The sequence below is a fragment of the Myotis davidii genome, unplaced genomic scaffold (genome assembly GCF_000327345.1).
Source record: "Myotis davidii unplaced genomic scaffold, ASM32734v1 scaffold269, whole genome shotgun sequence".
Taxonomy (NCBI): Eukaryota; Metazoa; Chordata; class Mammalia; order Chiroptera; family Vespertilionidae; genus Myotis; species Myotis davidii.
This window is the reverse complement of record NW_006383008.1, coordinates 3,968,687-3,996,530: the sequence shown is the minus strand read 5'-3', so window position 1 is coordinate 3,996,530 and position 27,844 is coordinate 3,968,687. Positions and strand designations below refer to the sequence as shown.

The 27,844-nt window shown below is 32.6% G+C and overlaps 1 protein-coding gene across 6 annotated transcripts in view; it reads right to left on the bottom strand.

Annotated features, from left to right (window-relative positions):
• EPHA7 (EPH receptor A7) overlaps nucleotides 1-27,844 on the bottom strand; it is a 169,881-nt gene that overhangs the window by 139,479 nt on the left and 2,558 nt on the right. For 5 of the 6 annotated variants that reach the window (XM_006778241.2, XM_006778242.2, XM_006778243.2 and 2 more), the window contains exons 2-3: nucleotides 25,988-26,052; nucleotides 21,458-22,127 (exon numbers count right to left, since the gene is read on the bottom strand). In XM_006778241.2, coding sequence (XP_006778304.1) covers nucleotides 21,458-22,127; nucleotides 25,988-26,052 — 735 coding nt within the window. Of the gene's footprint in view, nucleotides 1-7,173; nucleotides 7,236-21,457; nucleotides 22,128-25,987; nucleotides 26,053-27,844 lie in introns of those variants that run through there. The other variant, XM_015557693.1, reaches the window with a different exon arrangement.

Below are 27,844 nucleotides of genomic sequence, written 5' to 3'. Positions count from 1 at the left end.
GACATTCTCTAAAAGTGATATCACACCTCTTTATGCATCATTTTTTACTTAGCCTAATATTGTTAACAATTTTCCATGCAAACAATTATAATTTAATGACATGATTTGACATTCTACACTAGATTTAATTTGATGGATATCCTATAATACTTTTTTTAAAAAATGTTTTTATTGATTTCAGAGAGAGGAAGGGAGAGGGAAGGAGAGATAGAAACATCAATGATCAGAGAGAATCATTGTTTGGCTGCTTCCTGCATACCCCTCCAGGGGATTGTGCCCGAAAGCTGGGCATGTACCATAACCGGTAATCAAACCATGATCTCCTTGTTCATAGGTCAACATTCAACCATTGAGCCACACTGGCCAGGCCTATAATATGTTTAACTTCCTATTCTCAGACACTTAGGTTGGTATTTCCATTTTCAGAGTCAAAAGTCTTTTTCTTGCCTTAGAAGAGAGTCTATATAGTCATCATTATCATCATTGAAATTACTTGCTGGTACTTAACTGTTAACTAGCAATTAATTGAACACTCAATAAGAAATGTGATTTTTGTGTTCTGTTGTATAGAAGTGAACTAGATAACTACATTTTTATGTTTAATCCTTCCTCTTCTATTTACTGAGTAGATAGGATGAGCCAGGTAGGGTGCCATTTTTAATGGATATAAAGAAATGTCATTATTCTCTAATAACCTACAATCTAATGGGGCACATTACAATAAAACTGATGCACACTAGAAACCTGTCTGATCCCAGGCTGTGAACTTATGGGGAAGAAAACGTAAGGAGAGTGGAGAAAGATAAGATTTGAAAAGATCTTCCAAAAAGAGATGACAATCTAGGCAGAAAATTACAATAATTACAATATCTGAAGATCACAAGGGGAGATAAAGCATTTCGGATTTCTCAAATTATTCAGTACAGTTAAGTAATGGGCATAAAAAGAAACAGAGGCAAGTAAAAAAGGATTTTGAGTAAGATGATAACTATCTTGGTAACTACTTGAGTGAATATGTTTAAAGAAAGTCATGACATGATTGCATTTTCATTTTAAAAGATTACTGGGGAGAAGTGGAAAAATTGAAAGGGAGTAAAATCAAATACAAACAAAAAATTAGGCGGCTACTAATATTCTTTAAGGAAGATAAGACAAGAACTTAAACTTGATGGCACTAGGATGGGAAAAAATGGGTTGGGTAGATTGAAGATATTATATGAAGGTAGAATTAACAAGGCTTCTGGATCATTTCCAGCATCTTTACCAAAATAGAAATACAGTGAGCAATTTTTAGAATAACAATTATTGCCAACATTTATTGATAATTTACCATGTGTTAGACACTGTGCTAAATGCTTGGCAAATATCATCCTATTGTTATGCATATTTATCTTCCACTACACATGTACAGGTGTTGTATGTATGTTAGATCATTTGGTCCATACACCATGTCTTGAAATAGATACAGTTAACATCTCCCATTTAAATTTAGGAGACCAAGGACTTGGACGATGAAGCAGCTTGCCCACTCACACATCTAAGTAGTGACAGATTCTGAACTTGCACTTCTGTGTATCTTTAGTCCAGAAGAAATATCTTAACCACTGAATACATATAATTAAATATGTTTTTATTGATTTTAGAGAGAGAGGAAGGGACAGAGATAGAAACATCGATGAGAGAGAAACATCATCATCAATTGGCTGCCTGCTGGGCACGGAGCCCAAAATTCTGAGCCGGAATCGAGCTTGCAACCTCTTGGTGCATGCATGCGTTGATGCTCAGCCACTGAGTCACAACAGACTGTTTAACTATTTTAATTGGGTTATGTTCCAAATATGAAAGATGTCTCAAAAAGTCCCCTGAGGATAAAATACTTATTCACTCATTATAAAGCAGGCATAACAATAAAGATACATTAAATTTCTCGTCAGAGGCAAAAAAAAAGTAAAAAATAATAGAACAAAGGCTGAAAGATCTGGGTCAGAATTTCAATCTTTAAAAATATGACATCAAAGTATATAATTAATATTCATTTTCATTCTTCTTTAAGTAGAAAGGATTCTTCTTTAACTATAGAATTATTATCTTATAATTTGTGAGTCCATATCACTATCGGAAAAAAATGGGACTAGGAAGAACAAAAACTCTTTCTTACAGAATAAAACAAACCATGAAATACAGAAAAAATAAGAAAATTAGAAAACCAAAAATTTGCAACTACCACAGTAATAAATGATTTCACTTGCTATTATAAATGAATAATAAAGCAAGGGAGAAAAATTGTGAAGGAATTTGAAAATTGTAATGTCTTTTAAGTTTCACTGACTAGCTTATTGAATAATTATAAAGGGAAAACAGTACATGTACAGTTATATAACCTTAACCAAGTCATCAAACGTAGCATCACAAGTAAGGGGATAAGCTGACAATATGTGATAGAACCGAAAGTAAAATACCTCAACTATGCTGTATCTCTGCCAAAAACTTTAAATTGAATCTAACAATGAGGAGACAGCCAGGCAAATCTACAATGTGGTATTATTCTAAGAAATAACTGATCTAGATTCTTTTTTAAAAAGTGGGTAAAGTGAGGGGGAAAAAATGAGGGAAACTTTTAGATTAAAAGGGAAGAAAGGAAATATGCTAGCAAAACAGTGATGAGATCCTTAAATGTAACATGAATTGGGGGAAAATCCGCTATAAGAGAAAGCTTGAGGCAAACGGGAAATTAGCATAGGAATACTTTATTAAATTTCTAAACAAATAGCAAAGTTCTCGCATTTGGAATATAGTAGCATGTTTACGTAGAAGAATGTCTTTTGGAAAAGAATGCTGGAGTATTTAGGAGTTAAATGTAATTACATCAGCAACTTACTTTTAAATGGATCAGCCAGGAAAAAGATACATAAATATGTGACATATAAATATATGAAATATAAATATGTAATATACACACATGAGTGAGGAAGGGGGAACAAATAAAAATGTGGCAATATTTTAAATATTGGAGAGTCTGAAGACCATTAGAGTGTTCATTGGGCAATTCTTTGTACTTTTCTGTTTGTTAGACATTTTAAAAGGGAAAAAATATATAAGGTGGAAATTAATTTCTCAAATGGATTTAAACATTTACTGTTTGACGTTAGCCTTATTCATTTTAAGTGTTTTTGCCAATCTATAAACTCATAAATTTCTCTCTCACTAACACATTTATCACAGTAATCTATAAACAAAAAGCACTCAAGAAATGTTCGTTGAACTAAATTGAATTGTTTTTATATTCCAAGCATCTTTTCCCAACAGCATTTTTAGTACTGAATTCTTGTTAAAGCCAACGTTTTTTTTGTTTGATCTACTCTCCATGCAGCATTGAAGAATCCCTAATCCTCCTATATATTAGATTCCTTTCGGTTTCATCATTTTGCCTCACTAAAATGCATTAGAATTTGACAATAATTTAAATTGTTAACAAATATTGAAATCTAGCCTAACAGTACGTGTAGCCTTGATTCGAGAACACTGTAAGGAGAACAATCCCTCAGGAACTGTACTTCAGAGATTAGCCCTCCAGAGGTTCACAGAGATTCCAAAACAAGCATCTCTACCTTGAGGGCAAGAAACGTCATTACAGGTATGGAAGCATGAATGGAAACTTCAGTGTCACCTTCACCGGAAAAACTACTAATGCGATACCACTGTCTAAGAAATAAACAAAAATATAGTAACTTTAATACCCTGGTAGACCAAGACAGAGGAGGGCCTGAGGGAAGTAGCATGAACAGGACAGAACTCATCGAACAAATTCCTCAGCCACAAAGAAAGGAAAGATACAAGTAAGAACGCATCTACTACTGCAAAGCCTGTGGACCTGAGATAACTGCCTATATATTTATGAATATATCTGTGTAGTCCCTCTCCCTCTCCCTTCCTTTCTATAGCTAAAATTAACATATATATATATACACATATATACATATATATAAACATTAGGAAAGGTGGAAGGATGGGAGGGAGAAATGGATAAAACTGGTTATTTAATTAGATAAAAGAGCAACAGAATAAAATAATCCACTATTCTAACCTATTTCTTCCTCATTTAACTTCCAGCTAATTAAAAATGGAATAAGCTCAGCCAGTGAGGCTCAGTGGTTGAGCGTTGACCTATGAACCAGGAGGTCACGGTTCAATTCCAGTCAGGGCGCATGCCCAGGTTGCAGGCTTGATCCCATATGGGATGTGCAGGAGGCAGCCGATCAATGATTCTCTCTCATCATTGATATTTCTATCTATACCTTTCTCTCTGAAATCAACAAAAAAATTTTTTTTAAAGGAATAAAAGTTAAACTCATGGTTTAGGAGATAGAAAATCTAAAACTAAAAACCCAAGATCTGAACTCTGATTGGACTTAAACCCATTATAATTATTATACTTTGGAGCGCTAGTCAGCATTAGACAATTTCCTTCAATATAAAAGGACACAGAATTTTTCCAGAATTCTACATTACAATCTAAAATTTTAAAAATTATATAGTAGTCTCCTGTTCTACAGAAAAAGCAATTTTACCACCCAAATCCTTCCATCTCAAGATTCTTTTACAACTGTCAAAAAGCCACGCTGCTGAAGCAGTGCAGAGTAAACTCTCATCCAACATAACTTCAGAGACCTGCAGGTAAGAGAAAGTAAAAATCCCCCACTTTCCCTGACCTCAAACACAGGTCAAGCTTCACCAGAAATCCTTGATCCCTGTAGCACAGTAAGAATCAGAAGTAAAATCAGCCCTGCCCTCAAAGGGATGGTTACCTTTTCAGTTGTCTGGTGAAATGTCAGACCAAGGATCGGAACTGCTGGTTTATTTTTTCCTCCAGATTGAAACAAGGAAAAAACAACTCCCGTGGCTCACAGAGATGTCACTACTCACCTGAGGATTCCTCAAGTGATTATACTACAAATAACCTGTCCATTTTCTCTGTACTTTTTTAAACAGGAAAAACAAACCCAAAGCATTTAAAACTGAATACCACCCATTTGCAGGATTTTTCCATAAATTGCTTCTTCAAGATACCAAAGTAACAGTATATTTTAATACAGTATAAAAAATTACTACCAAGGAAAAGACTTACTTTGGGGTGCAGTGGGGGAGGTTAAACACAAAGTAACTTTTTTTATTTTTAAAAATATAAGCATGTCAAGCCCACTTGACACAATAACACACAATGTATTATTTTTAAAAACATGTCTATTTTGATATCATACATTTCCCATGTAAGGTCTTAAAAATGAATAATATAAGATGATGAAATGAAAAATTAAGAATTAATGTTTACCTAAATATTTAAATTTTTCTTTAAAAACAGAAGAACATTTTTATTGGGAAGAATTTTTTAACATTTATATAAACTTATTTATTAAATAATTTATAGCGATTTCTTATACGAATCACAAAATACTAATGAGGACAAAATGTCTCATTTCATTTAATAATATATGGCAATAACAACACTCAACTCTTGTAAAGGATTCACTGATTCTACAGTCTGATTGAATTTAAAGATCTTTGAAACTCATTTTAAGACCTGTTTGAACAAATCATAATTCATACTGCAGTGGCATGATTTTCTTAGGCATCTTTAATAATCCTCTACTGGCATCGTTTTTAAATCATAGCCGTCAACAATTGTGGCTTTCTAACAGGACTCAAGGAATCCCAATTATTTCAGTCATTGTTTGCTTCTTACGGATTTGAAATATAATCAGTATTGTATGTAAACATAGCACCTAGTATAATGTTAAGTAATGTTGCTCAATTGATTGTTATATTAGTATACGAGTGATGTTTAGTATCTTCCTAGTCTCGAAGAAGTTTCCAATCTTTGAATAAGCTGAGAAATTCTGTGAGATGACACCACTGGCTCAAATGACTCAACACGGATTAATTTTAGAAAGTCACTAGAGGCCGTTATGACATCAAATACACTGGTTCACATATTTTAAAAACCCTACACTGGGCTTGCAGGACTTAAGTGGACTGAACTTTGTAAGTTCTAAGGGCAAAGGGGCTGAGATTTAATAGCAGCATGAAATGACACTTTGGTTTCTAAACTTTAGTGTTACTAATCGAATCTGACTCCTGCAGATCATAAAGTACAATTGGCTTTTTCAATTTAGATTCAAACAGCTGGCTAAATCCATTAACCAGTGATTCCATGAAGCAAAATCTACTGCCCTTTAAACCAATTCTTCTTTATTTTCTTCTACTATGGAAATTCTTTTGATATATCTGAAGAAATCTAAAAAATCTACAGCATGATAAAAAAAAAAATAAAGCAAAGTTATATCTGTACTCCAGACAGCTTTTCACAAATGTTTGCGAGAGTTACTATATTGTGTAGATCATTTAGAAAAAATACCACCAGGAGTATCATTTCTGGAGTAGTTTGTGTGCATTTGTGTCCATTGGATTTATCTGGAGGGCCCTTTGTATAAAGTAACGCAATTCAAGATATTTGAAAATCAGCTTAATTTAGCCCACCCTCCCCTTTCTCCCATCATCACCACTATTGTTACTGGTTAACAATAACAAACCTATGGAGTTAGTCTTGGTCAGAGTGCTCATTTTGAAAAAAAATTGATGCATTGACTGAATTTAGTATCTGTATGTGCAGAAAGTGTTTAAAATTCATAAACAAAACTACAACTCTCATACTTGTGTTTTATATGTACATCAGTGTTAAATCCTGCAGATGATAACTGATGAGACAGAAATGTCACAATTCAGGGAAGTTACTATCAACTGGGGTAATTTCTCTCTGGTCTTTGAGCTTCATTTTACCTAGAAGGGTGCTTGGCTTCAGACAAATGTGAGAGGAAAAATAAGAATTGACTATACACATGTTTAGTGTCTTTGTATGATTAGGTTCTGGAACACTTCCAAGAGAAAACTTTGTGTATGAGCTCATCTGATTTTAGTTACTTGCAAAAGAAAATAAGAAGAATACATCTTCCTGATCAAACGCTGCCTTTCCAAGTTTGGTAGAACAAAAAACATGCCTCCTCCTTTAATAAGTACAAATACACAAGACTGATGAGGTGAACAAAAATCAATACACAGATTCCAAAAATTTCACAACTGTTTATTTTCAGTTCAAACATGATTGATGTCAATTAGATGCAGATCTGTCCTGGTGATTCTCATGAAATCCACCATGTCAGATAGTCACCTTCCATGGAACTCTGAAAATTCAACACTATGCTTTAATGTACTAGTATTTCCCCATAAATCCTTAAATTCCACACATCCTATAAAAGGATTGTTTTATACTTATTACAAGTATTCTATTTTTGTCTGTGGTAATATTTAGTTACAGTGTACATAACTACTTAATATTGTTGATATAATGGGTTTTTATGACTACTAGTACATTTTTAACCCTCATCTTTTGTAAGAAAAATTTTTAAAGTACTATGGAAAAACCTCCAGAGCAAGAATATGCACAATATACAATTTAAAATATAGTCGTCAATAAGAAAAACATAGCAAAATCTTGCTTTATAGACTAAGAAAAACGAATAGGGTGTAACAGGCATTACTAACTAAAAAGAAAATGAGTTTTTAGATAATGCTTTCAAATGATAAAATGAAGCCTTTCTGACTTGCACTCTAATGAGAGCAATCCACTTTTTATAATCATAAAGAAATATATTCTGCTTCATTATGTTTTGAATGTGAACTAGTTACTCAGAATTTTCTTGAAATTTATCTCTGTTATTAGGGAAAACGGAATCTTCTCTGTGACTAGACACTGTTACAGAAACTAAAGCCAAACAGAGCTGGTTCTGCAGTACAGTCAAGCCTGTGAAGACATCTTGATGTGGAAATGAAAAGAACACAGAGTTACATTGCTGTCGAAATGGTAAATCTGTGGCTATTGTGAAAATCAAAAATATGGAGTGGCTAATGAATATGTATTTGCCTACTTGACCAACAAAACACACACACACACACACACACACACACACACACGCACATTCCGTCCATCATTCACTTTTTGAAGTGTCAGATAACATTCTTTCTCAAATGACACACAGGGCTTCATTTGCTATGCATAAGGTCAGTGAATATTAGCTTCACTTACACTTGGCTGAGAATCGGTTGGTGTCAACAGTAGAGGCTTAGTTCCTCCACTGACCAGGGTTAGAATCTGACAGAAAGCTGCCACTGGAGAAGATGGATGATCTTCTTTGCTGACCCTGCTCCCCTGAAGTGTTGTACTTTGGGTCTCCTTCCATCTCTACAACAAAAGACCCTCCCTGAGCTTCCCAGTAGCCTTCAGCTTTATTGGTGCTAACAGGTCCAGACATTTTCATCGATTTGATTCTCTACCTTTTAAACACAAGAGCTTGCCCTTTTTGGCTAGCTAAACCTTGGCACAGATGTCTTTCTTCGTAATTACGTCTCTACTATCTATTGGAAAGGATGCGATCAGACAGGCAAACATCATGTTAGCACAGAAAATGCTGAACTATTTATCTCAGTTTCCCAATGTCATTTGTCTGTAGAAATTAACTCTTAGATCATCTCAAGGTAGACTTCTAAATGGGAAAGTCAAAATCTCATGTCTATGTGATGACTAGCATGTAGAATATGTTATGCACAGTTATTCAGTAGGTAGGGAAAAGAAGTGTTTCTGAGTCATTTTACATAAGCAGTTATTGACAACCATATTTTTAAAATGCATGTACCTTAAAATATTCTAATAATTGTCAGAGTTCTATTTTGTTTTCCATTTTTAGTGGCTAAATTGTGAAATATGGCCTTCCTTGTATAAAAAATACATAAGAACATTTACTATCTTATAAAGAAGCTGTAACGATATAATAAATTACTTTGAGATGCCAATTTGTTATTTTTAAGAATGTAAAGAAATTACCTAACCTCAAATTTAAATGTTCAAAAACGCATACATAGCAGGATAAAAAGTTCTTACAAATAGATTTTTTTAAATAAATATTTTGAGTATATATGGAATTATAACTCTGAAGCTATAAAATATTATAACTGCCAACATTATTTATTCCATGCAAAATGTAATTTAATATATTCATATATCTAGAATTACAGTTAGCTAATAAATACATGTATTTATAAAATATACCAATGTAACTACTAAAAAAGAGAACTAAAAATAAAAGTAAATTTCACAAAAATGAAGATACGTATAGTATCAATATAATTCAAGTTAAATCTTTTACTAAATTGCAGACAAAATATAATATGATCATTTTCCTCTACTTTGAAATAAAAACTATTTATCTTAAATTAAATAATTCTGAAATTCTGTATGTTATATTAAAGTGCTAATGCTTTCATTCAAATTGAGAAAATTAACAAATTATACTTGAAAATAATTATTTTTTAAAATGTTGGCAGTAAAACATTTTGATATGCTATTAACAACTATCATTAAAATAAAAACACTTATTATGGTTGGGGAATCCATCAAAAATATACAATGCTGATAGTTATTCAAGGAGAAATTCAAGAGCACAGTTCATTTTATCTTTAATATCCTATAAGCTGTACATCAATGATTTTTATTCTCTCAAGTAAATAATATTTCTCTAAGAAAAATTCTTTTAATTTCAAGTATGTGTTTGAGAAGCAACAATCAATTTTTGCTTTTAAAATTTTATTTACTTATCTTTCTGTAAGACAGAATAAACAAAATCAAAATTCTTCTTCTAATTGTGAGCTAAAGTACCAGGGAATCAAATCAGTTATTACTCTTATTTGATCATTCTAATGCTAAAAATCTAAAATTAATCTTAAAAAATCAAATGACTTCTTGATACTATGCAATGATTTAAAAACAAAAACAAAAAACCAGCAACAAAATTCTTCATGCCCAATCAGGTACAGGGCGGTGTTCTGTGTCCCGCCGACCTAAGTGGCCTGCCTATGCAGATTTTCAGGAGCGCGTCCATCCATCAGTGTCAGCATTCTATCAGACGCCACTCTGATCCAAATGACAAGCAGTTATCTACTGACGTTAATGAATAATAAATAACCATGCCACCTTGCTTCATATGAATAAAACGTATATTATTTTCCGTGAAGATTAGTCTATATGCAGAAGCAGATATGGTTTTGTTTGTGTGTTTTCAGCTCATATATTAGGAAATGGTGGGGAAATAACGTGGCTGCAGTAAAAGGTGTGCTTATTGTGAACTCTGGTACACATGAATGCCTTGTTTTTCACCAAGTCAACCTTGCCTCAGCTTGTATCATATAAACCTAAATGAGCTGTATTCACAGGCTCCTGAATATTTATGCTGTCTTTTACAGACGTAACACGTAGTTTGTTGTCTCTGCAATATATACAATGACAGAAAATCCTTAAGAAATTAAAGATCAGCAGAAGTTGTGTCAGTATCCTAACCTTGCTCCTCTTTCATATTCATCCTTAATCTGACTTCCTGGACGAAAACCTATTTAAATTATTAGTATACTCTCCTTTGTTGTAAGGTCTCCATCTCTCTCTGATTTAAACACACAACAACAGAAATTGCTACATACAGCTTTTTGAAAAAATAAGGGTTAAGAATTTTAACTGATTAGGCATTCACATACATATCTTGATTGAGTTCCTTTATGATATTGACTGATAGAGGTAATTCTGGCCTAAATGTTACAAGAGACTATAATCAACATGTGGATTTTTTTAACCTCAAAAAAAGAAAATAAATAAAAGCGAGAATTCAAGTTATGCAAGTTTTGCCATATATTATGATTAGTGATTTTCAATTTTAACTTTACCATTTTACCTTTCCATTATGAAACTCTCTTCTCAGTTTAATATTAAAAGTTTAATTTTACAATTTTTGTGAATAATGATTATGAATGATTTGAAGAGGTAAAAAACTAGATTTCTTATTATACCTAATTAAGAATTTTAATAGAAACATAAGAGGATGCATTATAGTTCAAAACAGAAGGATATTCCAGGACTAGATCAAAACTTTGCAATGATAATGAGTAATAGTAATTAATAAGGTTCACTATTTTATTAATTAGCTATTAATTTGTACAACATCGAATTATAATATGTAAAATCACTCTCATGTAAACAAGGCAAAAGAGCAAAGTGTTGCAGGCCATATATTTTATTTTAGTAAAGACACAGAGCGGAGAATGAAGATGCACTTTCACGACTTTAATCCACTTCATCGATGGGAAGGTATGTTCTGAAAAGTTTTAAATCAGGGGATAATGTAGAATTTCTGAAAGGTAAATAAAAAGCTATTGCCAAAGTCTATGGAGCCATAGGAAAAGATTCAAAAAGAAAAGAAACTAGAGGAAGCAGTTATGGCAGAGAACATCCACTTTACCACATTGAAAGATAAATTATATTAGAAAGAAGGATGATTACACAGATAGTGATGGCCTGGTGAATAATTTTGAAAATCAATGAGAGAGCTGTTTGAATTTGAAGTGAGAAGCAGTGTTGTCTCATTGGGGAAATTTACAAAGAGGAAAATGATCAAACCGTTATGTTCAGCCTTGAAATACACAGCGCTCTCATACATAATGTCTGTGCCGAATAAACATCAGACACAGAGAGAGCATGGCTGAAGCAGCACACTTAAAAAGTTCCAGTCAGGTTTCCTTTGCAAACTAAAATACTGTCTAAACCTGGAGCCATATGTCTTTCCCAGCTCCAGCTCATAGCCTGAATATCTTAGCTTAGCATGTGTTAATTTTAAAGCTCAGTTTTGAAGAAAAGATTTTGTAGAAGCAAGGACTGAGGGGCTAAAGTCTGCATGTTTCTCAGAGGAGATCTAGTCAGAAACCACAAGACTAAACAGCAGAGTTTTGGCTCCCTCTGAAATTCTAGGTTTGTAATAATGTAAGAAGGGGCCACTGTCCTCATTTTAAACACTTACATACATTTGTCATATTTCCAAAATGTGCTAATTGCTAAAATTCACCTTCTTACAATCTGGTGAAATGCTACAATAATTAAAAAATTTTAAAAATAATAATCTATTTGAAAATCAAGAAGCACTACATATACATACATACATACATGTTGCTTTCTGAAAAAAATTTAAAGGAAGCTTTATTTTGTCTTTTTAAAATATATAATAATCCAAGAATATATGAGTTTTCGGCCTCTTTGTAATTTTCAGTTGAATTTTCCACATAGAAAAACAAACATCTTAACTATTCAACACTTATAAATTAAAAGATTAGTGCACAGCAATTTAGAAATCTAAAAATGGGTCAAGCACAAAAATATACTTAATTAATTTTTTGTTACATATTGTAAATTTGTTTTTTTTTTCCTCTAGTAGGGGTAGAGATTAGCAGTGTATGTGTGCATATGTGTGTATATGTATGTACATATGTATCGTGTGTATATTGTCTTGAAATAGAAAAAAATGGAAATAATAAGTTCTGATTTTACTTTGGAGTCTGTCGTGAATGGCCTGTTAGAACTATAAATAAGACCCCAAACACCCTCTAAATTTAACTTTTGTAATCTTTAATTTACCCTCAAACTTTGAGAATTTACCATTCTAATTTTCTTGGAAGAGATTATAACTTCGAGGAGTTCAAGAATGTCCACAGAACAGTTGTGTTACATTAAATGTATGCGTTTGAGAGGGTGTATCAATTAAGATTATTTAATCCATCTACTAGTTTAAATTAATGTCATTAATGTGAACAGGTAAGTTAATGACACTAGCTGTCACTGTCTACATGGCAACTAGTTCATGATAGGAAAGTACTACTAAACATAAAACATACAAAACAGTTGAAAATATAGAGTAGCATAGTGAACTTACTGATATTAAATTACTTTGTTTCAGAATAAACTTTCATTATATATAATGACGCTGTAGGTATATTTTACCCCTCTACACTTAATGTCTTTTAAAAATAGTGCTCTTCTTTAAAAGTAGAGTTGGTAATATTAGCACAATAGATTGTTGACCAACTTTAAAAGATAATAAGTACAAGATATATAGATGATAATTACATCTGATCAATATTACAATATATTGATCAAACTATCACAGTGCTCCTCTCCCCAGATCCAGGTTTTCTATAAAAGGCTATAATTCAGCCTTTAGTGTTAATGGCATTGGTGCAGGTCTTACACCACCATAGGTGAGGGGCTAACCTTAGATGTTAACTGGGTGACATATGAAACAAAATATAAAAACTGGTATGTGTCCTTTCAAAGCCTCCTGACTTTTAATACAAAGGAAGCAAGAGACAAAATAATCGTCAACAGTAAATAATATAAATGAATGAGACAATTGGAAAGATTCAAAATCCACAGTAGAATAGCCCCCTTTCATCGAGGGGAATACCTTCCAAGATCTCCAGTGGATGCTTGCAATGTGGACAGTACTGAACCCTGTACACATATACTGTGTTTTTCCTCTATACACATACCTATAATAAAACTTAATTTATAAATTAGACACGGTAAGAGATTAACTAATAACAAAATAAGACAATTATAATAAAATCATGTAATAAAAATTATGTGACTGTGGCATCTCTCTATCAAGACATCAAACTGTACTGTGCTCACCTTTTCACTTAAAGGAAACACTTTATAGCCTCTCTTTGGCATATGTGAACTGCCAGCATCACTACTTCGGCACTTTAGGGCCGTTACGGAATAAAATCGGGGTTACCTGAACACACGCACAGTAGATCTGACAACTGAGATTACTACAGGTGACCAACAAGTGGATAGCATATAACACAGCATGGATATTCTGGAGAAAGGAATGGTTCGCATCCCAAACGGGATGGAGAGAGATAGTGTGAGTTTTTTTCATGCCATTCGTAACAGCGTGTGAGGGAAAACTTATAAATTGTTTATTTCTGAAAATTTTCATTCAATATTTTTGGACTGTGGTTGACTATGGGTAATTGAAACCAAGAAAAGCTAAATTGCAGATAAGGGAAGACTGCTGTACATAACATGTGATCATTACAATTTTTTCAAATTACTATGCCCCAGAATGTATTTTCCCTGGTTTTCTTTGTCAATCTTTGACCTCTGACTAAGCAAAGTCAGCAAAATAATAAACCTCCCATACTTCTTAAAGCCACAGAATTTGTGAGAGACAATGCGCATTTAACTCAACTGAGGTATATATTATTCAGGGTTCCTGTGAAATTGTGTTAGTTGGGAATAATACCATAACCTATACATACAACTTCTCGGATTCTATAACTTTTAGCAAAGCTAATATCACAGGCAGAAAATAGAAAACAATGTCGCTATCTCACTAAATTCAAAGGTGAATGGTTTTTGTTACCAGATTTTTTTAAAAATGCACATTATATATGCACACAACATACTTTCCAAGTATTAATACTACATGAGTATCCTAATGGAGACATGCCTCCATAAAACTAAATTGGTGAGATATATTGCAGAAGATGGGATAACTTAAATGTGAGAAGAAATGAAAAAAGGATTTTCCAAATGTTTCTTTTCTGACTCATGCAACAGATATTTATGCAGATAGAGAAAAATATATAGCAGGGTTAAATTCCTCCCTTAAAGATCATATTATTGTTTGTACAAAATAACCACATTATACACAACATCATGATAAATTAAATATTTTATACATTATAATTATAGTGGCCATTATCTTAGAGGAAATGGCTAGAAGTTGGTTACAAAAATCAAATTCAATGCAAAATGCTAGGGCAATGTATTATGACATCGCCTGCCAGAAATTAATGCCAATTTAAACTTCCACAAGAAATGTAAAAGAGTGACCATATATTTGCCAAAGTTAGGATAATTAGAAAAGTTCTAAAGTTATAAACTGAGCTCATAAATCATAGAAAGTTAAATTGGACACCATAATTTCATTCTTCCTTCTTTCATTATTTTTTTTTTCATTTTCATCATGTCTTCCTTCTTCCTGTCCTTTATTTATTGACTAGTTAAATGCACTGTGGTACATACTAAGATAAGTAAAAAGCAATCTAATTTTAAATGAAATGTACAAGGTTGTAGTAGAAAACTATGATGATTATAAATTTAAGAATCACAGTTATCTTCCTCCATTTTTTCTTTAAAGGTCAACATGATAATAGCAGTTGCTCCTGGGGAAAAAGCCATGGGATTGGAGCATGGGGGTGGGGGGAGGAGGGCACCTGTCCTAGACCTATGCACATCACCTACTCAAAAATATCTTAAAACAAGTATGCTGCACTTCTGAAAGTGAATAAGCTAAAAAATAGCAAAAATTGTGATGTAGCTTTAACTCAAATAGAATAACGATATTTGGAAATTATACTAAATTTAAGTAATTTCCAATTTATAGAGTGTAGTATTAGCTATGAATTGATTTCTCAGGTTTTGTTTCTTTCTATTATTTTTTTTTGCTTGTTTTGAAATTCAAGAAAAAAGCAAAACCATATAATCTTATAATAAAAGTTACTTTTCCATATAAGATAATCATGAATATGAACTTATTTTATTTTTATATTTTTTAAAATTTACCTTTATTGTTGAAAGTATTACAGATGTCCTTCTTAAGAACTTCTTATTTTATGATAGTTGGAACTCTGTCTTTCTCAAGACATAGATATTAACTAGTAAAGAAGGTAAATGGCTTTCATTTCATTAGAGGAGGAAGACGAAGTTGTAAAGGCAGATACACAAAGACAGCGACAAACAAGACAATGAATAAATAGAAAAATTATTTTCATAGAAAGAAAGTCCTCATATCTGGAGCAGACTCCTGCCTATATTTCCTAGTAATTAGCATATCACCTTGCTATAGTCTCTGCAGATATAAAATATAATAAAGAGTTCTCATACTCACAAAGTTTAAGACTAATCATAGAGACTAGCCATATACAACTAAACATGAAATAGTCATGTAAATTTAAAATAAAAAATAATTACTTTGGCAATGGGTAGTGTATGATGCTTAAGTCTTTAAGAATATTGGTAAACATTTATTGGAAGACTTATGTGGTGCAAGGAACTACGAGGGTGAGAAGGTATAACACTATAAGTTTGTATTGTTAAGAAGCTTAGAAGCAGTAAAAGGAAGTCACAAATAATAACCAAAATCAAATAGTGTATGATGATTCCCACAGGGAAATGCCAAAGTATTTATAAGTATTCACAAGGAGAGATTATCTAACAGGCTATCAGTGGCATTTAATTGGAATTATAAGTAAAGGAAAAATGTCCACAGCCTGAGATCAACTAGGTAGAAAAAAGCAAGGCATGGTAATTAATGAAAGGAAAATGGCATGGACAGTAACTGCCGTCAGAATGTGGAAGACTGAGGTCAGTGAAGAAGTTGGGGAAATGTAGAATAGGTAATTCATTGATTATTTGATATGTCCCAGATACTGTTTTTAGGGATTTTTTTTTTAACATGCATGATTTCATTCAATACTGACAAGAACCCTATGGGGCACATACAATTTTTCTTAGCCCTATTTTATACTTAAGGAAATTAAGGCTTAGAGCAATTGTCCTAGTTTATACACCTGGTGTAATATAGCCAGAATTTTAAAACTCTGTGACTCCAGCATCAGAACTATTAATCCTGTAGTGTATCTTACATTTCCATATATATTTGTTTATACATACTATATATTACGAAGACTCATTTGTTAACATGAAAAGTGATGATACAAATTACATACTACTTTCCTGTGAAAAAGCAGTTTTCAAAAATCTAATCAAGCAGAAATCTTATTAGTAATGCTATAACGTTGAATAAGTATTTTAATTTATGGAATAGTATGTTACATGTCCATAAATCATATATTATTAAAATAATGACAGATCTGTTAATTTATTAATAGAAAGAATTAAGAAACAATTGTGAGGGAAATTTCTTATAAGTAAAAAATGTATGATTATTTCAATTCCCCTTCACATGAAATCATAAAAAAAAATTCTGTTTTAATTGAGAAAATTAAAATTAAGCAATATAAATAACAGAAGCAGATGACACGGATGTGTTCTGACATATGTGCATGTAAACTGCATTACATCTTCAGATTTTTTACAGTTACAATGACCTTGTATTTTATCGTCCAAATGAGAGCACTTTTGAAAGCAAAAAGAAGCGGTTTTAATAAGTAAAAGAAATTATCTTAGACAAATTAGGCATATGGTCACCCTGCTTAAAATAAAGTTTCATTCGTTCTTCGTTAACTAAAATCCATCAGTTGAAGTACAGGATACATTTTAGAAAGCAGTGTGGTGTAGTGGGGGGAAAAAGACTTGAATTGGGAAACAGGATCCCCGGTTCTCACTCAGTATTGTTCCTTATTCATATCCCTGATTTTCAGGTTCTTCATATTTCAAAAGAAAAAAAAAAAAACTTTCCACCTGCCAGTGATGTGCTACGGATTAAATGAGAAAATGAACATGACTGTTCAGTGTCAAATGCAATTACCTGTACAAATCCACGGTATACTCCCCAGCTACACACTTTGACAAATAATATTCAAATTTTAAATGAAACCAAGTTGTACAAAAGTTCCAAAAATTTCAAAATATATTTCAAATGTATTTTTATTCATCTTCTGAAAATATTTACATATGTAAAATACAATCTGCTCTCAATTTTTTAAATGACTACACTTTTTATTTAAGAAAATAGAGTGGCTAGTTTCATAAAAGTGACAACTTCTATGGTAATTTCTTTAATGGATTTCTTGACAATTAAAGCATGTTAACTACCTGAAATTTTATATTCTTAAATAACTGTAAAAAGGTGTCTTCATAAAAACATAATATTAATTACTCAGACAGAAGTTCTCCATATATTAGACTTGAGAAATATTTGGTTTTTAAATTGGACGTTTTTTTCCCAAAAAAATGTTGACAGAAAAAAAAAAAAAAACCTCTTACATCCACTGATCAAAACTGATCAGTTTTCATATTTCAAATTATACTCTAAAAATATCCCAATGGTCTGCCACTATAGAAAGTGTCCAGATAAACTTGCCCCTACGTGGCTAACCACCCTCATTTGGCTAGGGACTCATTAGTATCCTCTCCCAAACACTTCAGTTTTCCTCAATATGGAACTAGAATTTGTTTTCAAACTCTGAACAGAATCACTGAAAGGGAAGAGGAGAAATCCTGTAAAGACAGGCCTGGATTGAATCCAGGGGCAAGTACTCTCACAGTGATGCCAAGGAATTATGCCAAGGAGGGAAGTGATTTTGCAAATAGTGCCATAGCTGAGTATAAGGCATGTGATTCTTTTGTCAATACCACCAAGGTTAAAGGAAAGTCATTTGATGAACAATTTACTTGACTCACAAAAATGCAGACATACTCTTTCACAGTTGAATGATAAGGAGGCATCTTTACTCCTTTAATCACATTTTCTTTAATGAACTTCTATTAATACCTAATTTCACCTATCCTAATGCATAATTAATGTAGATGATAGTAATTTTATTTTATTTTTAAGTACCTTAGTGTATTTTGCAGGTGACAATAATTTTGGTATTCAAATGAGTTTCCAATTCTTGAAACCAATATAAATGACTGCATAATTTTAATACTACCACATTTAATGAGACGATTTTGCTCATTTGGAAGAAGTTGGGGACGTTTCTTTACGGTAAATATATCTCTTTACCGCAATTAAAGACTGGTTTTCTTAGAAGTATAGCACTCAAAAAGTTCCTGCTTATTTTTCTTAACAACTTAAATGTAAAAATCATATGAATTAAATTACACAACATGAAACAAAAATACTGGAATTTTTTAAACCTTTAAACATTAAAAGAGCAGGACTTTTTATGTTATTTCCTAGTCTTTTCTTAGACAAAATTTATTGTGCACTTTCACATGTATTCCTGCTTTGTTTCTTATGTTACCCATTTTTTATTGTGCTAGAGTTTTACATTCCATTTTCACATGAAAATCTTCATACTACTAAACCACTGCTTTTATAGCTAAAATGTAATAGCATGTTCTTAAAATTTTCTGATAGTAGTTACTGTTGAATTCACCATCATTTTCAAATAACTGTTGTTAGCTTCTAGTCAATAAGAACATTGCCTTTCATTAAATTGATTAATTAACTAAGAATACTTCTATACTTACCCAGTGCAATAGCATCCTGCCTATTAGTAATGGTAAATCTTCAGTTTTTTATTTCCACATACATGGAACCTGCAGGATTTTCTACTCTGCAAAAAATACTGCCAGTGACAGAAAGGGGAAGAGGACAATGGGTAGGCACGTTTGCTTCCTTCGGGGGTTGGGGGGCGATGTGTGTGTGGGGAAGGCTGTTATCTGTCCTGAGACCTGAACCTGTAATATCTCAATTTATTTTGCAGAGTACACCTCACAGTGTCAGCGCTGAAGAAGATGATAACTGAGTGCTCGGCCATCAGTAGTTTATATGCTAGTGACCAGCCACATGAAGTATCTAATTTGTCAGCCAGGACAGGAAAATATACTTGGCTCAATTACTCCATCAAAATAATACATCCAGTGGAAACATAATGTGAGCCACATATATAATTTTTTAAATTTCTAGGAGCCACATTAAAAGAGTGAAAAGAGCCCTAGCTGGTGCAGCTCAATAGAAAACCTGTGGACCGAAGGGTCCTGGGTTCGATTCTGGTCAAGGACATGCACCTCCACTGCAGGTTCCTGGCCCTGCCAGGGTGCATGCAGTAGGCAACCAATTGATGTGTTTCTCTCACATCAATGTTTCTCTCTGTCTTTCCTTCTCTCTTCCACTCTCTCTAAAAATAAATAGAAAAATATCCTCAGGTGGAAAAAAAGAGTAAAAAAAAAACAGTTGAAATTATTTTTAATATTACTATATTTCATTCAATTTACCTAAAAAATGATTAATGATGTATGTTACATTCTCTTTTTAATACTAAGCCTTTGAGATCCAGAGTGTCATTTACACTTCTAGCACATATCAATTATGAATAGCCACTTTTCAGAACCTAAATAACTACTGCCTACCAAACTGGATAACAGAGATCTATACATTTATTTTAGTCTTTCTTTAAATAGTTTATTAGAAAGCTAATTTATGGGGAAGTAATGTGATTTATATGCCAAATTACTATTAGCAAGACATTCCAGTTCAGCAATGAAACAGAATAATATTTGCTAGGATTTTCCTTGTTTTGTGATGGAAACTAGAGCAAAATTGTAGTTAAAAGCCCAGGATCTCGAATCAGAATGCTCTGAGTTTGAATCTAAACTAAGACAAACATTACCAAAGTCACTGCAAGCAAGCCATTCATCCTTGATAGCCCTGATTTTTCATTCTGTACAATAGAGGTGATAATGATATCTACCTCATTCAATGAGCTAGTATATGTAAAGCAGGCGGAAGAGCATCTGCACACACTATCACCCCCAATTTTAGTTATAATAATCACTGTTAGTTATACCCGCCTCTAAATTACCTAATTTTTGCAAATACTAAAATTATGCTGCTGGCTAGGTCTAAAAGAATAGATAAAAGTTATTTTTGGACTATATTATAAGTGATAAGTTAAAAGATATATAAGTAATATAATCTTATAAAAGGAAAATTATCAGAACATTCACAAACAGAAAAATATCTATCAATTTTGAAGGTCTATGTGACAGTTTCCAATTTTAAAAAATTCGACAATTATTATGAGCACATATGTTATGTAATTGAAAATCCAGTTTTAAAAAGCATAAAATTCACTAATTCATAGGCTATTATTGTTTAAAACCCAATAGGAAAGGTCCAGCTGATGTATTATGATAACTAAAACTTTACTTTGGCCCACTTCCACAAAAATGGGGTCGACTCTAACACAACTATCAGGAATACACTCATTTTATTTATTATTTAGTCCAGAAAAGAAATATGGCTTTGGCAGAAGTAACCTCAGAGATTTATCAATGTGATCAATTGTGATGATTTTGTATCAAAATATTAGTATTTATAAAAATATTTCTAAAAGTTTGAAAATGTATTTGTACTTGCCCTGTCAGTAGAACTCTTGTTTGCAGCCCCCTTAACCCATTTTTTTGTCTGCTACTCACAAGTCCAGAACATAGGGGTTTCAAAACAGAAGGCATCACATATCATTAAATCCTGATTAATGTCACTTCCCTCTCCTCTCTCAAATCTCATAGCTCCATTTCTTTTATGTCAAGCATACAGCAAATTAAATTTTAGTAACAAATACTGTTACCTCCAATATTTATTACATACCCTTAGTGCAAATACCACAGTGGGGAGTCATTGATAAGTTCAATAGTGACTTTTCCTAAGATTTACTGAATCAGGCTGCTGGTGTAGCAAAGACTCACATGTTCAAATAATTATTATAACTAAACACTTTGTCACTGAACTGGAAAAAAAGGCAAAGGAGAATTTGAATAGTGCATCTTACTTACGTTCACAAGTGTCCCCCTTCTGCTGGTAGCCTGCTTTGCAGATACATTTTCCAATGGGCACTAACCATTCTCCTTCTGCGCTGCAGTGCATCCTGGGGGAGTTTTCCGCCTCTTCCTCTGCACTGCTGACACATGTCCCTCGGACCTCGACTAAAGAGGAAAATTCTGAACCAGTCACTGTATCTGGAAAGATAGCTAAGTTCTCAATAATGGACCAGCACTTCTTGTAGTACACTTTGACAGAAACCAAAGCTATGCAAGCCCCTACATCCTGAAAGGCAAGATAGAATCCCTTTTTGGACAAAGGTCCAATCTCTCTCACCTCAGTGTTAAGCTTCATCTTTCTTTCACCAAGGTCACCTTGGGTGAAACTTTCATCTGCAGCAATGGTGTCTATTTTTACATAGAGGTTTTCTCTTATATTCCTGCCAGTGTCGTAGTCTGTTTCATAATAGTACAAATTAAAGGTTTCCTTGCAAGTTCCCAATACTCCAGGAAGACTGTTACAATCCCTCAGGGTGAATTTCAATTCTACAAAAATCCTTTGTGCATTGCCTTTCGAAATCCAGTTAGTCCGCAGCCAGTTGTTTTGGTTGGGCTCCATGACCTGGCACACCTGGTATGTTCGTATCGGGGTGTAGTTCTCATCCAAACCACTAATTTCTTCCCACTGTAAGATTAAATAAAGGTCATCAGTCATCCAGCAAAAAGAGATCATAATAATAACTTTTTAAAATATATTTTATTGATTTTACAGAGAGGGGGAGAGAGAGAGAAACATCAATGATGAGAGAATCATGGATCGGCTGCCTCCTGCACACCCCACACTGGGGATGGAGACGACAAACATCAATTCAGCTGCCTCCTGCACACTCCTTACTGGGGATGTGCCTGCAACCAAGGTACGTACCGTTGACCGGGATCGAACCGGGGATCCTTCAGTCCGCAGGCCGACGCTCTATCCACTGAGCCAAACCGGTTAGGGCAATAATAACATTTTGATTTAGAGAGTGCATGAGGAATCTTTGAGCACAAATGTGCATCTTTGAAAGAAGTAGATTCCTACCCTGACCAAGACTTAGCCTGAGAATAGAGCATTCTCACTTCGGCTTCATCCTTGTGGTAGAACAGGTTCCTTGCCTTGTTTGTACATACAATAAATATTTCAGTTTGTTTAATATCTCTTTGCTAGTGTATTATATTAGTTTCTTTATACATATTTGCTTACATCTTAGTCTCTATTGAGATTATATTTCTGGACTAAAGTATACAACACAATTATTATATCACAGTTTAATGCATATATATGGATACATGGCAGAATTTTTTGTAACGCAGTTGACATTTTAAGTGTGAATGTTATATTTAAACTTAGAAAGTACCTAAAAACATAGGGAAGAAAATGCCAAGAATACTCAATGGAAAAGCATTCCAATGTCGATAAGCTGATATTCATAGTACGGACTCTTACACAATCTTTTCAAAGTGAGACATAAGAAAGTAACATTTTACAGAGCTATTTATTTATTGCAGTGTTATTAATAATATTGTACACAAATCCACATAACTATAAAAAATATTTGTATAAAAGTATGATTTATCTTTGTAAATAAATTGCTTTCAATAGAAATTCAAATGGACATGGCAAAGCAGTATACTGAATCATATTTCAGTGATAAGCTTTTTGACAGAAAAAATATTAAATGTTTCAAAATGCTCGTTCATATGCTGATACAATGCATGCTATAGCAAAATCATGTTATATGTATTCACACAAAAAAGAAAAATAATAAGTTTAGTAGAATTGGAAACAATTTAAAGATTATTAAACCATGGATAATATCATCTATATCACTACTAACAATTAAAGTAATTTCCCCTAAAATAGCCCAAAATGCCTAAAATAACACTTATGTCCTTTCATATCATCATTACAAAATTACCCACTTCATATTTATGCTGTCTTATTAGTGAAATTCTCATCTACTTTTATTCATTTCACCAATGTGAAATGGCAAATATAAAAATATATTTGTATTAAAATTCAAAGTCACATATCATGCAATATTTAAACCATAGTTTCAAGGTGAAGCAGGGGGAAAATAAACTAATAAGCATGTGCTAATGAGTTTTATCTGTAAAACTTGATCTAGAATCATTTATTTAAATGCTCTATAAAGTGTTAATATCTACTTTTAGAAGTGTTTCTTAGAAAACTAACAAAACTCACAAGTTAGCAATTTACTGTAATTCAGCAATTTCTTGTGTGATATTATATAACGACTACAATTTTATTGTACAAATCACCCAAGGTCCTTGACTACAGCAAAGAACCCATATCAACACAACTCCAGTTTGTGAGTAGGTAGTGGTGGGCATATTTTCCCTTTGTTTCCATTAGTTGCTTATAATATGAATGACAGCCAAATATACCCAAGTTCCTCCATTGAGACAGGTAGATTTCTGTCTCTAAATTAGACTGAAATTAGTAAAAGAAGTAAAACTGGTAATGGTACCTACTACAATACCAAAAGCTCCAAAGATAAATGTGCTGTTTTTAATAATTCCCAAGTTTGAAGAAACCAAGGCTAATTATTATAAAGGAAAAAATCTTACAAGTTGCTCTTTCTAACTTTAAGAAAAATTACATTATTTTGTTCTATCAATGAAACCATCGGTTTTACTAACCTTTGAATCCCAGTTCATTTTCATTTTTATTTAAAAATTTGTTCCTGAGGGGAAAATTTCAAGACAACTATGTATAGATAACAAATAGTGACATGATGTAAATGAATTTAACGCAATTCTTGTCTTTTTTTTTTATCTCACTTTCTAATAAACTGCAGTGATTTCTACAAATGACACCATTGGGAAAGAAGTCTTAATTCAGATAATGTGCTTTTATGGTTTGCTTATAAAAATGTTTTCTAGACGCTTGTGTCTTAATAACAATTTATTTCCAGTTAGATATTTAATCACATGTAAGTCAACCCATTTCATATACAAAGAAAAAAACACTATCAATCTTCATTTTCCAATATTGTCTGTTTAATCCTTCAGATATGTAGGACTAACTGTTACTCAGATATTTTGAACTGACAGAATGCCCATTTGAGTCCAAGATAACAAACAGTCATAATTTATCATTTCATGGATTACATGGATGAAATACTACAATCATATATCAGTTTACTTCTCCTTAGAGATAAAAAACCACCCACTATCTCTATTTGTTTTAATTGATGGATGGCAGAAAATAGGCTACATCTGTCATTGGCAAGAAAGGTGTTTCATGTTTTTTTATTGTGAATGTCTTCCTATAATATATATTATTTTACTCATGGAAAACTTCCATTTGCAAGAAAAGTACTGCACCTCAAACTTCACATACATTTTTTACTTAATTTGTAAAATATTTGTCACTTTTCAAAACTTATCTTCCCTAATACAGAAAACTACAATGTGATATTATACAATCTCTCAGCTATTAACTGAATGAAAAATCTAAATATTTTAAATATATTTTCATCATTCACATTTTGCATTCTGAAACTGACTTCCACTTCATGACATTGATCTTATGATGTTCTTATACTCAAAAATCCCTTTCGGACTTTTGTTCTTCTCTTTGCAAAATTTTGTTATACTTTTTATATCCTCACTTCATGCTCTTTGATTCCATGTCAAAGATTAACTCAGGTAACAATAGGGTATACTTTCCTTTCTTGAAGCCCTCTTCTTTAATAAGGGATGAAGTATGTGATCTCTCTCACAATTAAAAAAAAAACCTGAAGAACAAAGACATTGACCTAAATTTAAGAAAGAATAGATTTTTCCTGATATATAAACCATAACGGTCAAAAATTGGGGGTGAGAGGTTACATATGTTTTCCTAGATTTTTGTTTGGCTGCTTTCACTCATACTTACTGTAACAGATTTCACTGTAGTAAGTGCATGCTCTGCCATCACTTCTGATTAATAACAACAGATAGCATACGATATAAACTTGGAGAATCCAAATAATATCTCATAGCAAACTGTATGCTAAAATATTGAGCACATTACATTTTTGGCTACCTTTTAAGGTACCTTTTGAATGATGCTAAAACTGTTTTTAAAAGAGGAAAACAGATTGCATACTGTTTTAAAGAACTATACACAACCTACCAGGCTATTATACTAAAGAAGTATAAAACAACTAGAGTGGTTTAAATGAGTTTGTGAAAGGATTGTTCCCTGTAATTAGTTAGCACTTATAGCCTGAAACCTGAGGTAGGATACCACTCACAATAAGAACTCAAAAGACTATAGAATGTTTTTTAAATCCATGTCCCCAAGCACTAAGTATACTTTCTTCTTTACTTAAAAAATTAAATGTCTCATGATGGACAGAACAAAATATTGAATACGATATTTGGAATTGAAATTGTTTAAATTTAAAGAATGTGAATTATTCCACTATGGAGAGGAAAGTTTTTGAGTCTTACTTAAAAAATGACGGGTGATATTTCATGAGGAGAAGCACTTACCCCATTTGGTGGAGAGGAAATCCATTCCAACTCTGTTTGTTGTGCTTTAGAATCCAGCAGTAGTACTGAAAAAGAAAGTTTTATTTCCAAACGTTACATGAAAACCTTCAACACATTTGTAAGTTATTAAAGTGAACCTAATTTTGTATAATTATCACTTTATGACTTAAGATATATAAACAGTTATTTATATAAATGAATGGTCAAATGAATACCTACCTACCTGACACAAGTATATTACTCTACTGTGGGAGAAAATATATTAAAATACCATCTTATATATGGTATTTTTGATTAAAATATTAAAATAAACTTAAAAACTCAAAAGTAAAAAAGTAGAGTAAAAATTGTTATGTGATGTATTGTTTTTCTAGAAATTGTATATTATAAAGAGTTTGTAAACCATTGAGCCTTCCAAACTCTGTGAAACATGATAACCTGAATGTAATAAAGTGTAATTCTACATTACTCTTAAGATAGTCATTAATTTATAATATTTTGCCATCAGTATTTCCTAGCACTTTTTGAGAATTGCAGTTTATTAACACTCTTCACACGCAGTGTCTTTCACATACAAGATGAATATGACTAAAGTCTGTATTAAGAAATATTATCCTGAGAAAAATAAACTATTATTTGCAAAGGTATGGTTTTGAGTTAGTTAAACATCTGTTTTCAATATTTCCATTTTACTTTAATTTCCAAAGGTTTCAAAGCATTAGCTAATTCTCAAAATGGTATATTTGAACTTTGACTTGACTATTTTTCTTTTTAAAAGTTGTATTCCACTTTTATGCTATCAAAAAATCATAATGAAATGAAATTAAATTTAAATATAAATGTAACGATTGCTCCTGATATTATTAATACAACATATTCAAATGGCATATGTCATACTTCCAGTTTTACACATTTTATTTCATTTTAAGACAATTACTCTCCTAAAGCATTCACTGTTTGTTCAAACTGGTTTGTTACCTGAGTTTTTCTCTTTAAAATTATTTTTGACTCTAGAGCATTTTAACAAAGGTATCAATTTGTCCACAAATAACAGTGAATGTAACCAGGAATGTGCAAATATGGTTAACATCCAGCTTCAACAAAATGTTAAAATTTGGACTTTAATAAAATATGGTTATAAGAACTTTTAAATAATCACTAGAGAAAAAAAATGTATTTTAAAGGAAATGAAAATGTGTCATGCTTGGAAAACAGAACACATTGATTAGGTGTTCAATTCCTCCATGCCAGTCAAGGTTATTCTCTGTAACTGAAAAAAGCAGATATAGATGGATACAGAGACACTTCTTTTCAAAAAGGCTTTGCACTTAAGACTGCCCGGGAGACCATGACAGCACAAACTTTGGTCACAAACACTTGACTCTCTTCCAAATGAGGAGGGGGGAAATCACACTTTTAAAATACAAGTTGTATTTTGCACTTTGAGCATTAAAAAATCGTTGGATTAGTGAATTTATATGAAGTAAATTTTATTTTGTTTTTGTCCTCGACAATGGAGACAAAGCTGAAGGGAACAACGCAGGTGCCACGCACTCTTGAGATAATTTATTTTATTCTTATTATTTTTTTGGTCTTTTGTACTGACAAGGGGCAATTGGATTTTTAAACCCAGGTGACCTCCCTGGGTCATTTCTGAGAGCAGAATAGGCACTGTGGACTGTTTAGTGTCATTCGGTTCCCCCTCAGCACAGACCGGGGTGGGTCGGGTGGCGATGGCGAACAAGTTGAGAAGTCAACAAAACCAACAGAAAGTGGCCCTTGCGCGTGGGATCGGAAGCAGCTCTACAGTGATCAGCGGGTCTCGCTCGCTGCCATCCGCTCTCTGGATCCACCCGC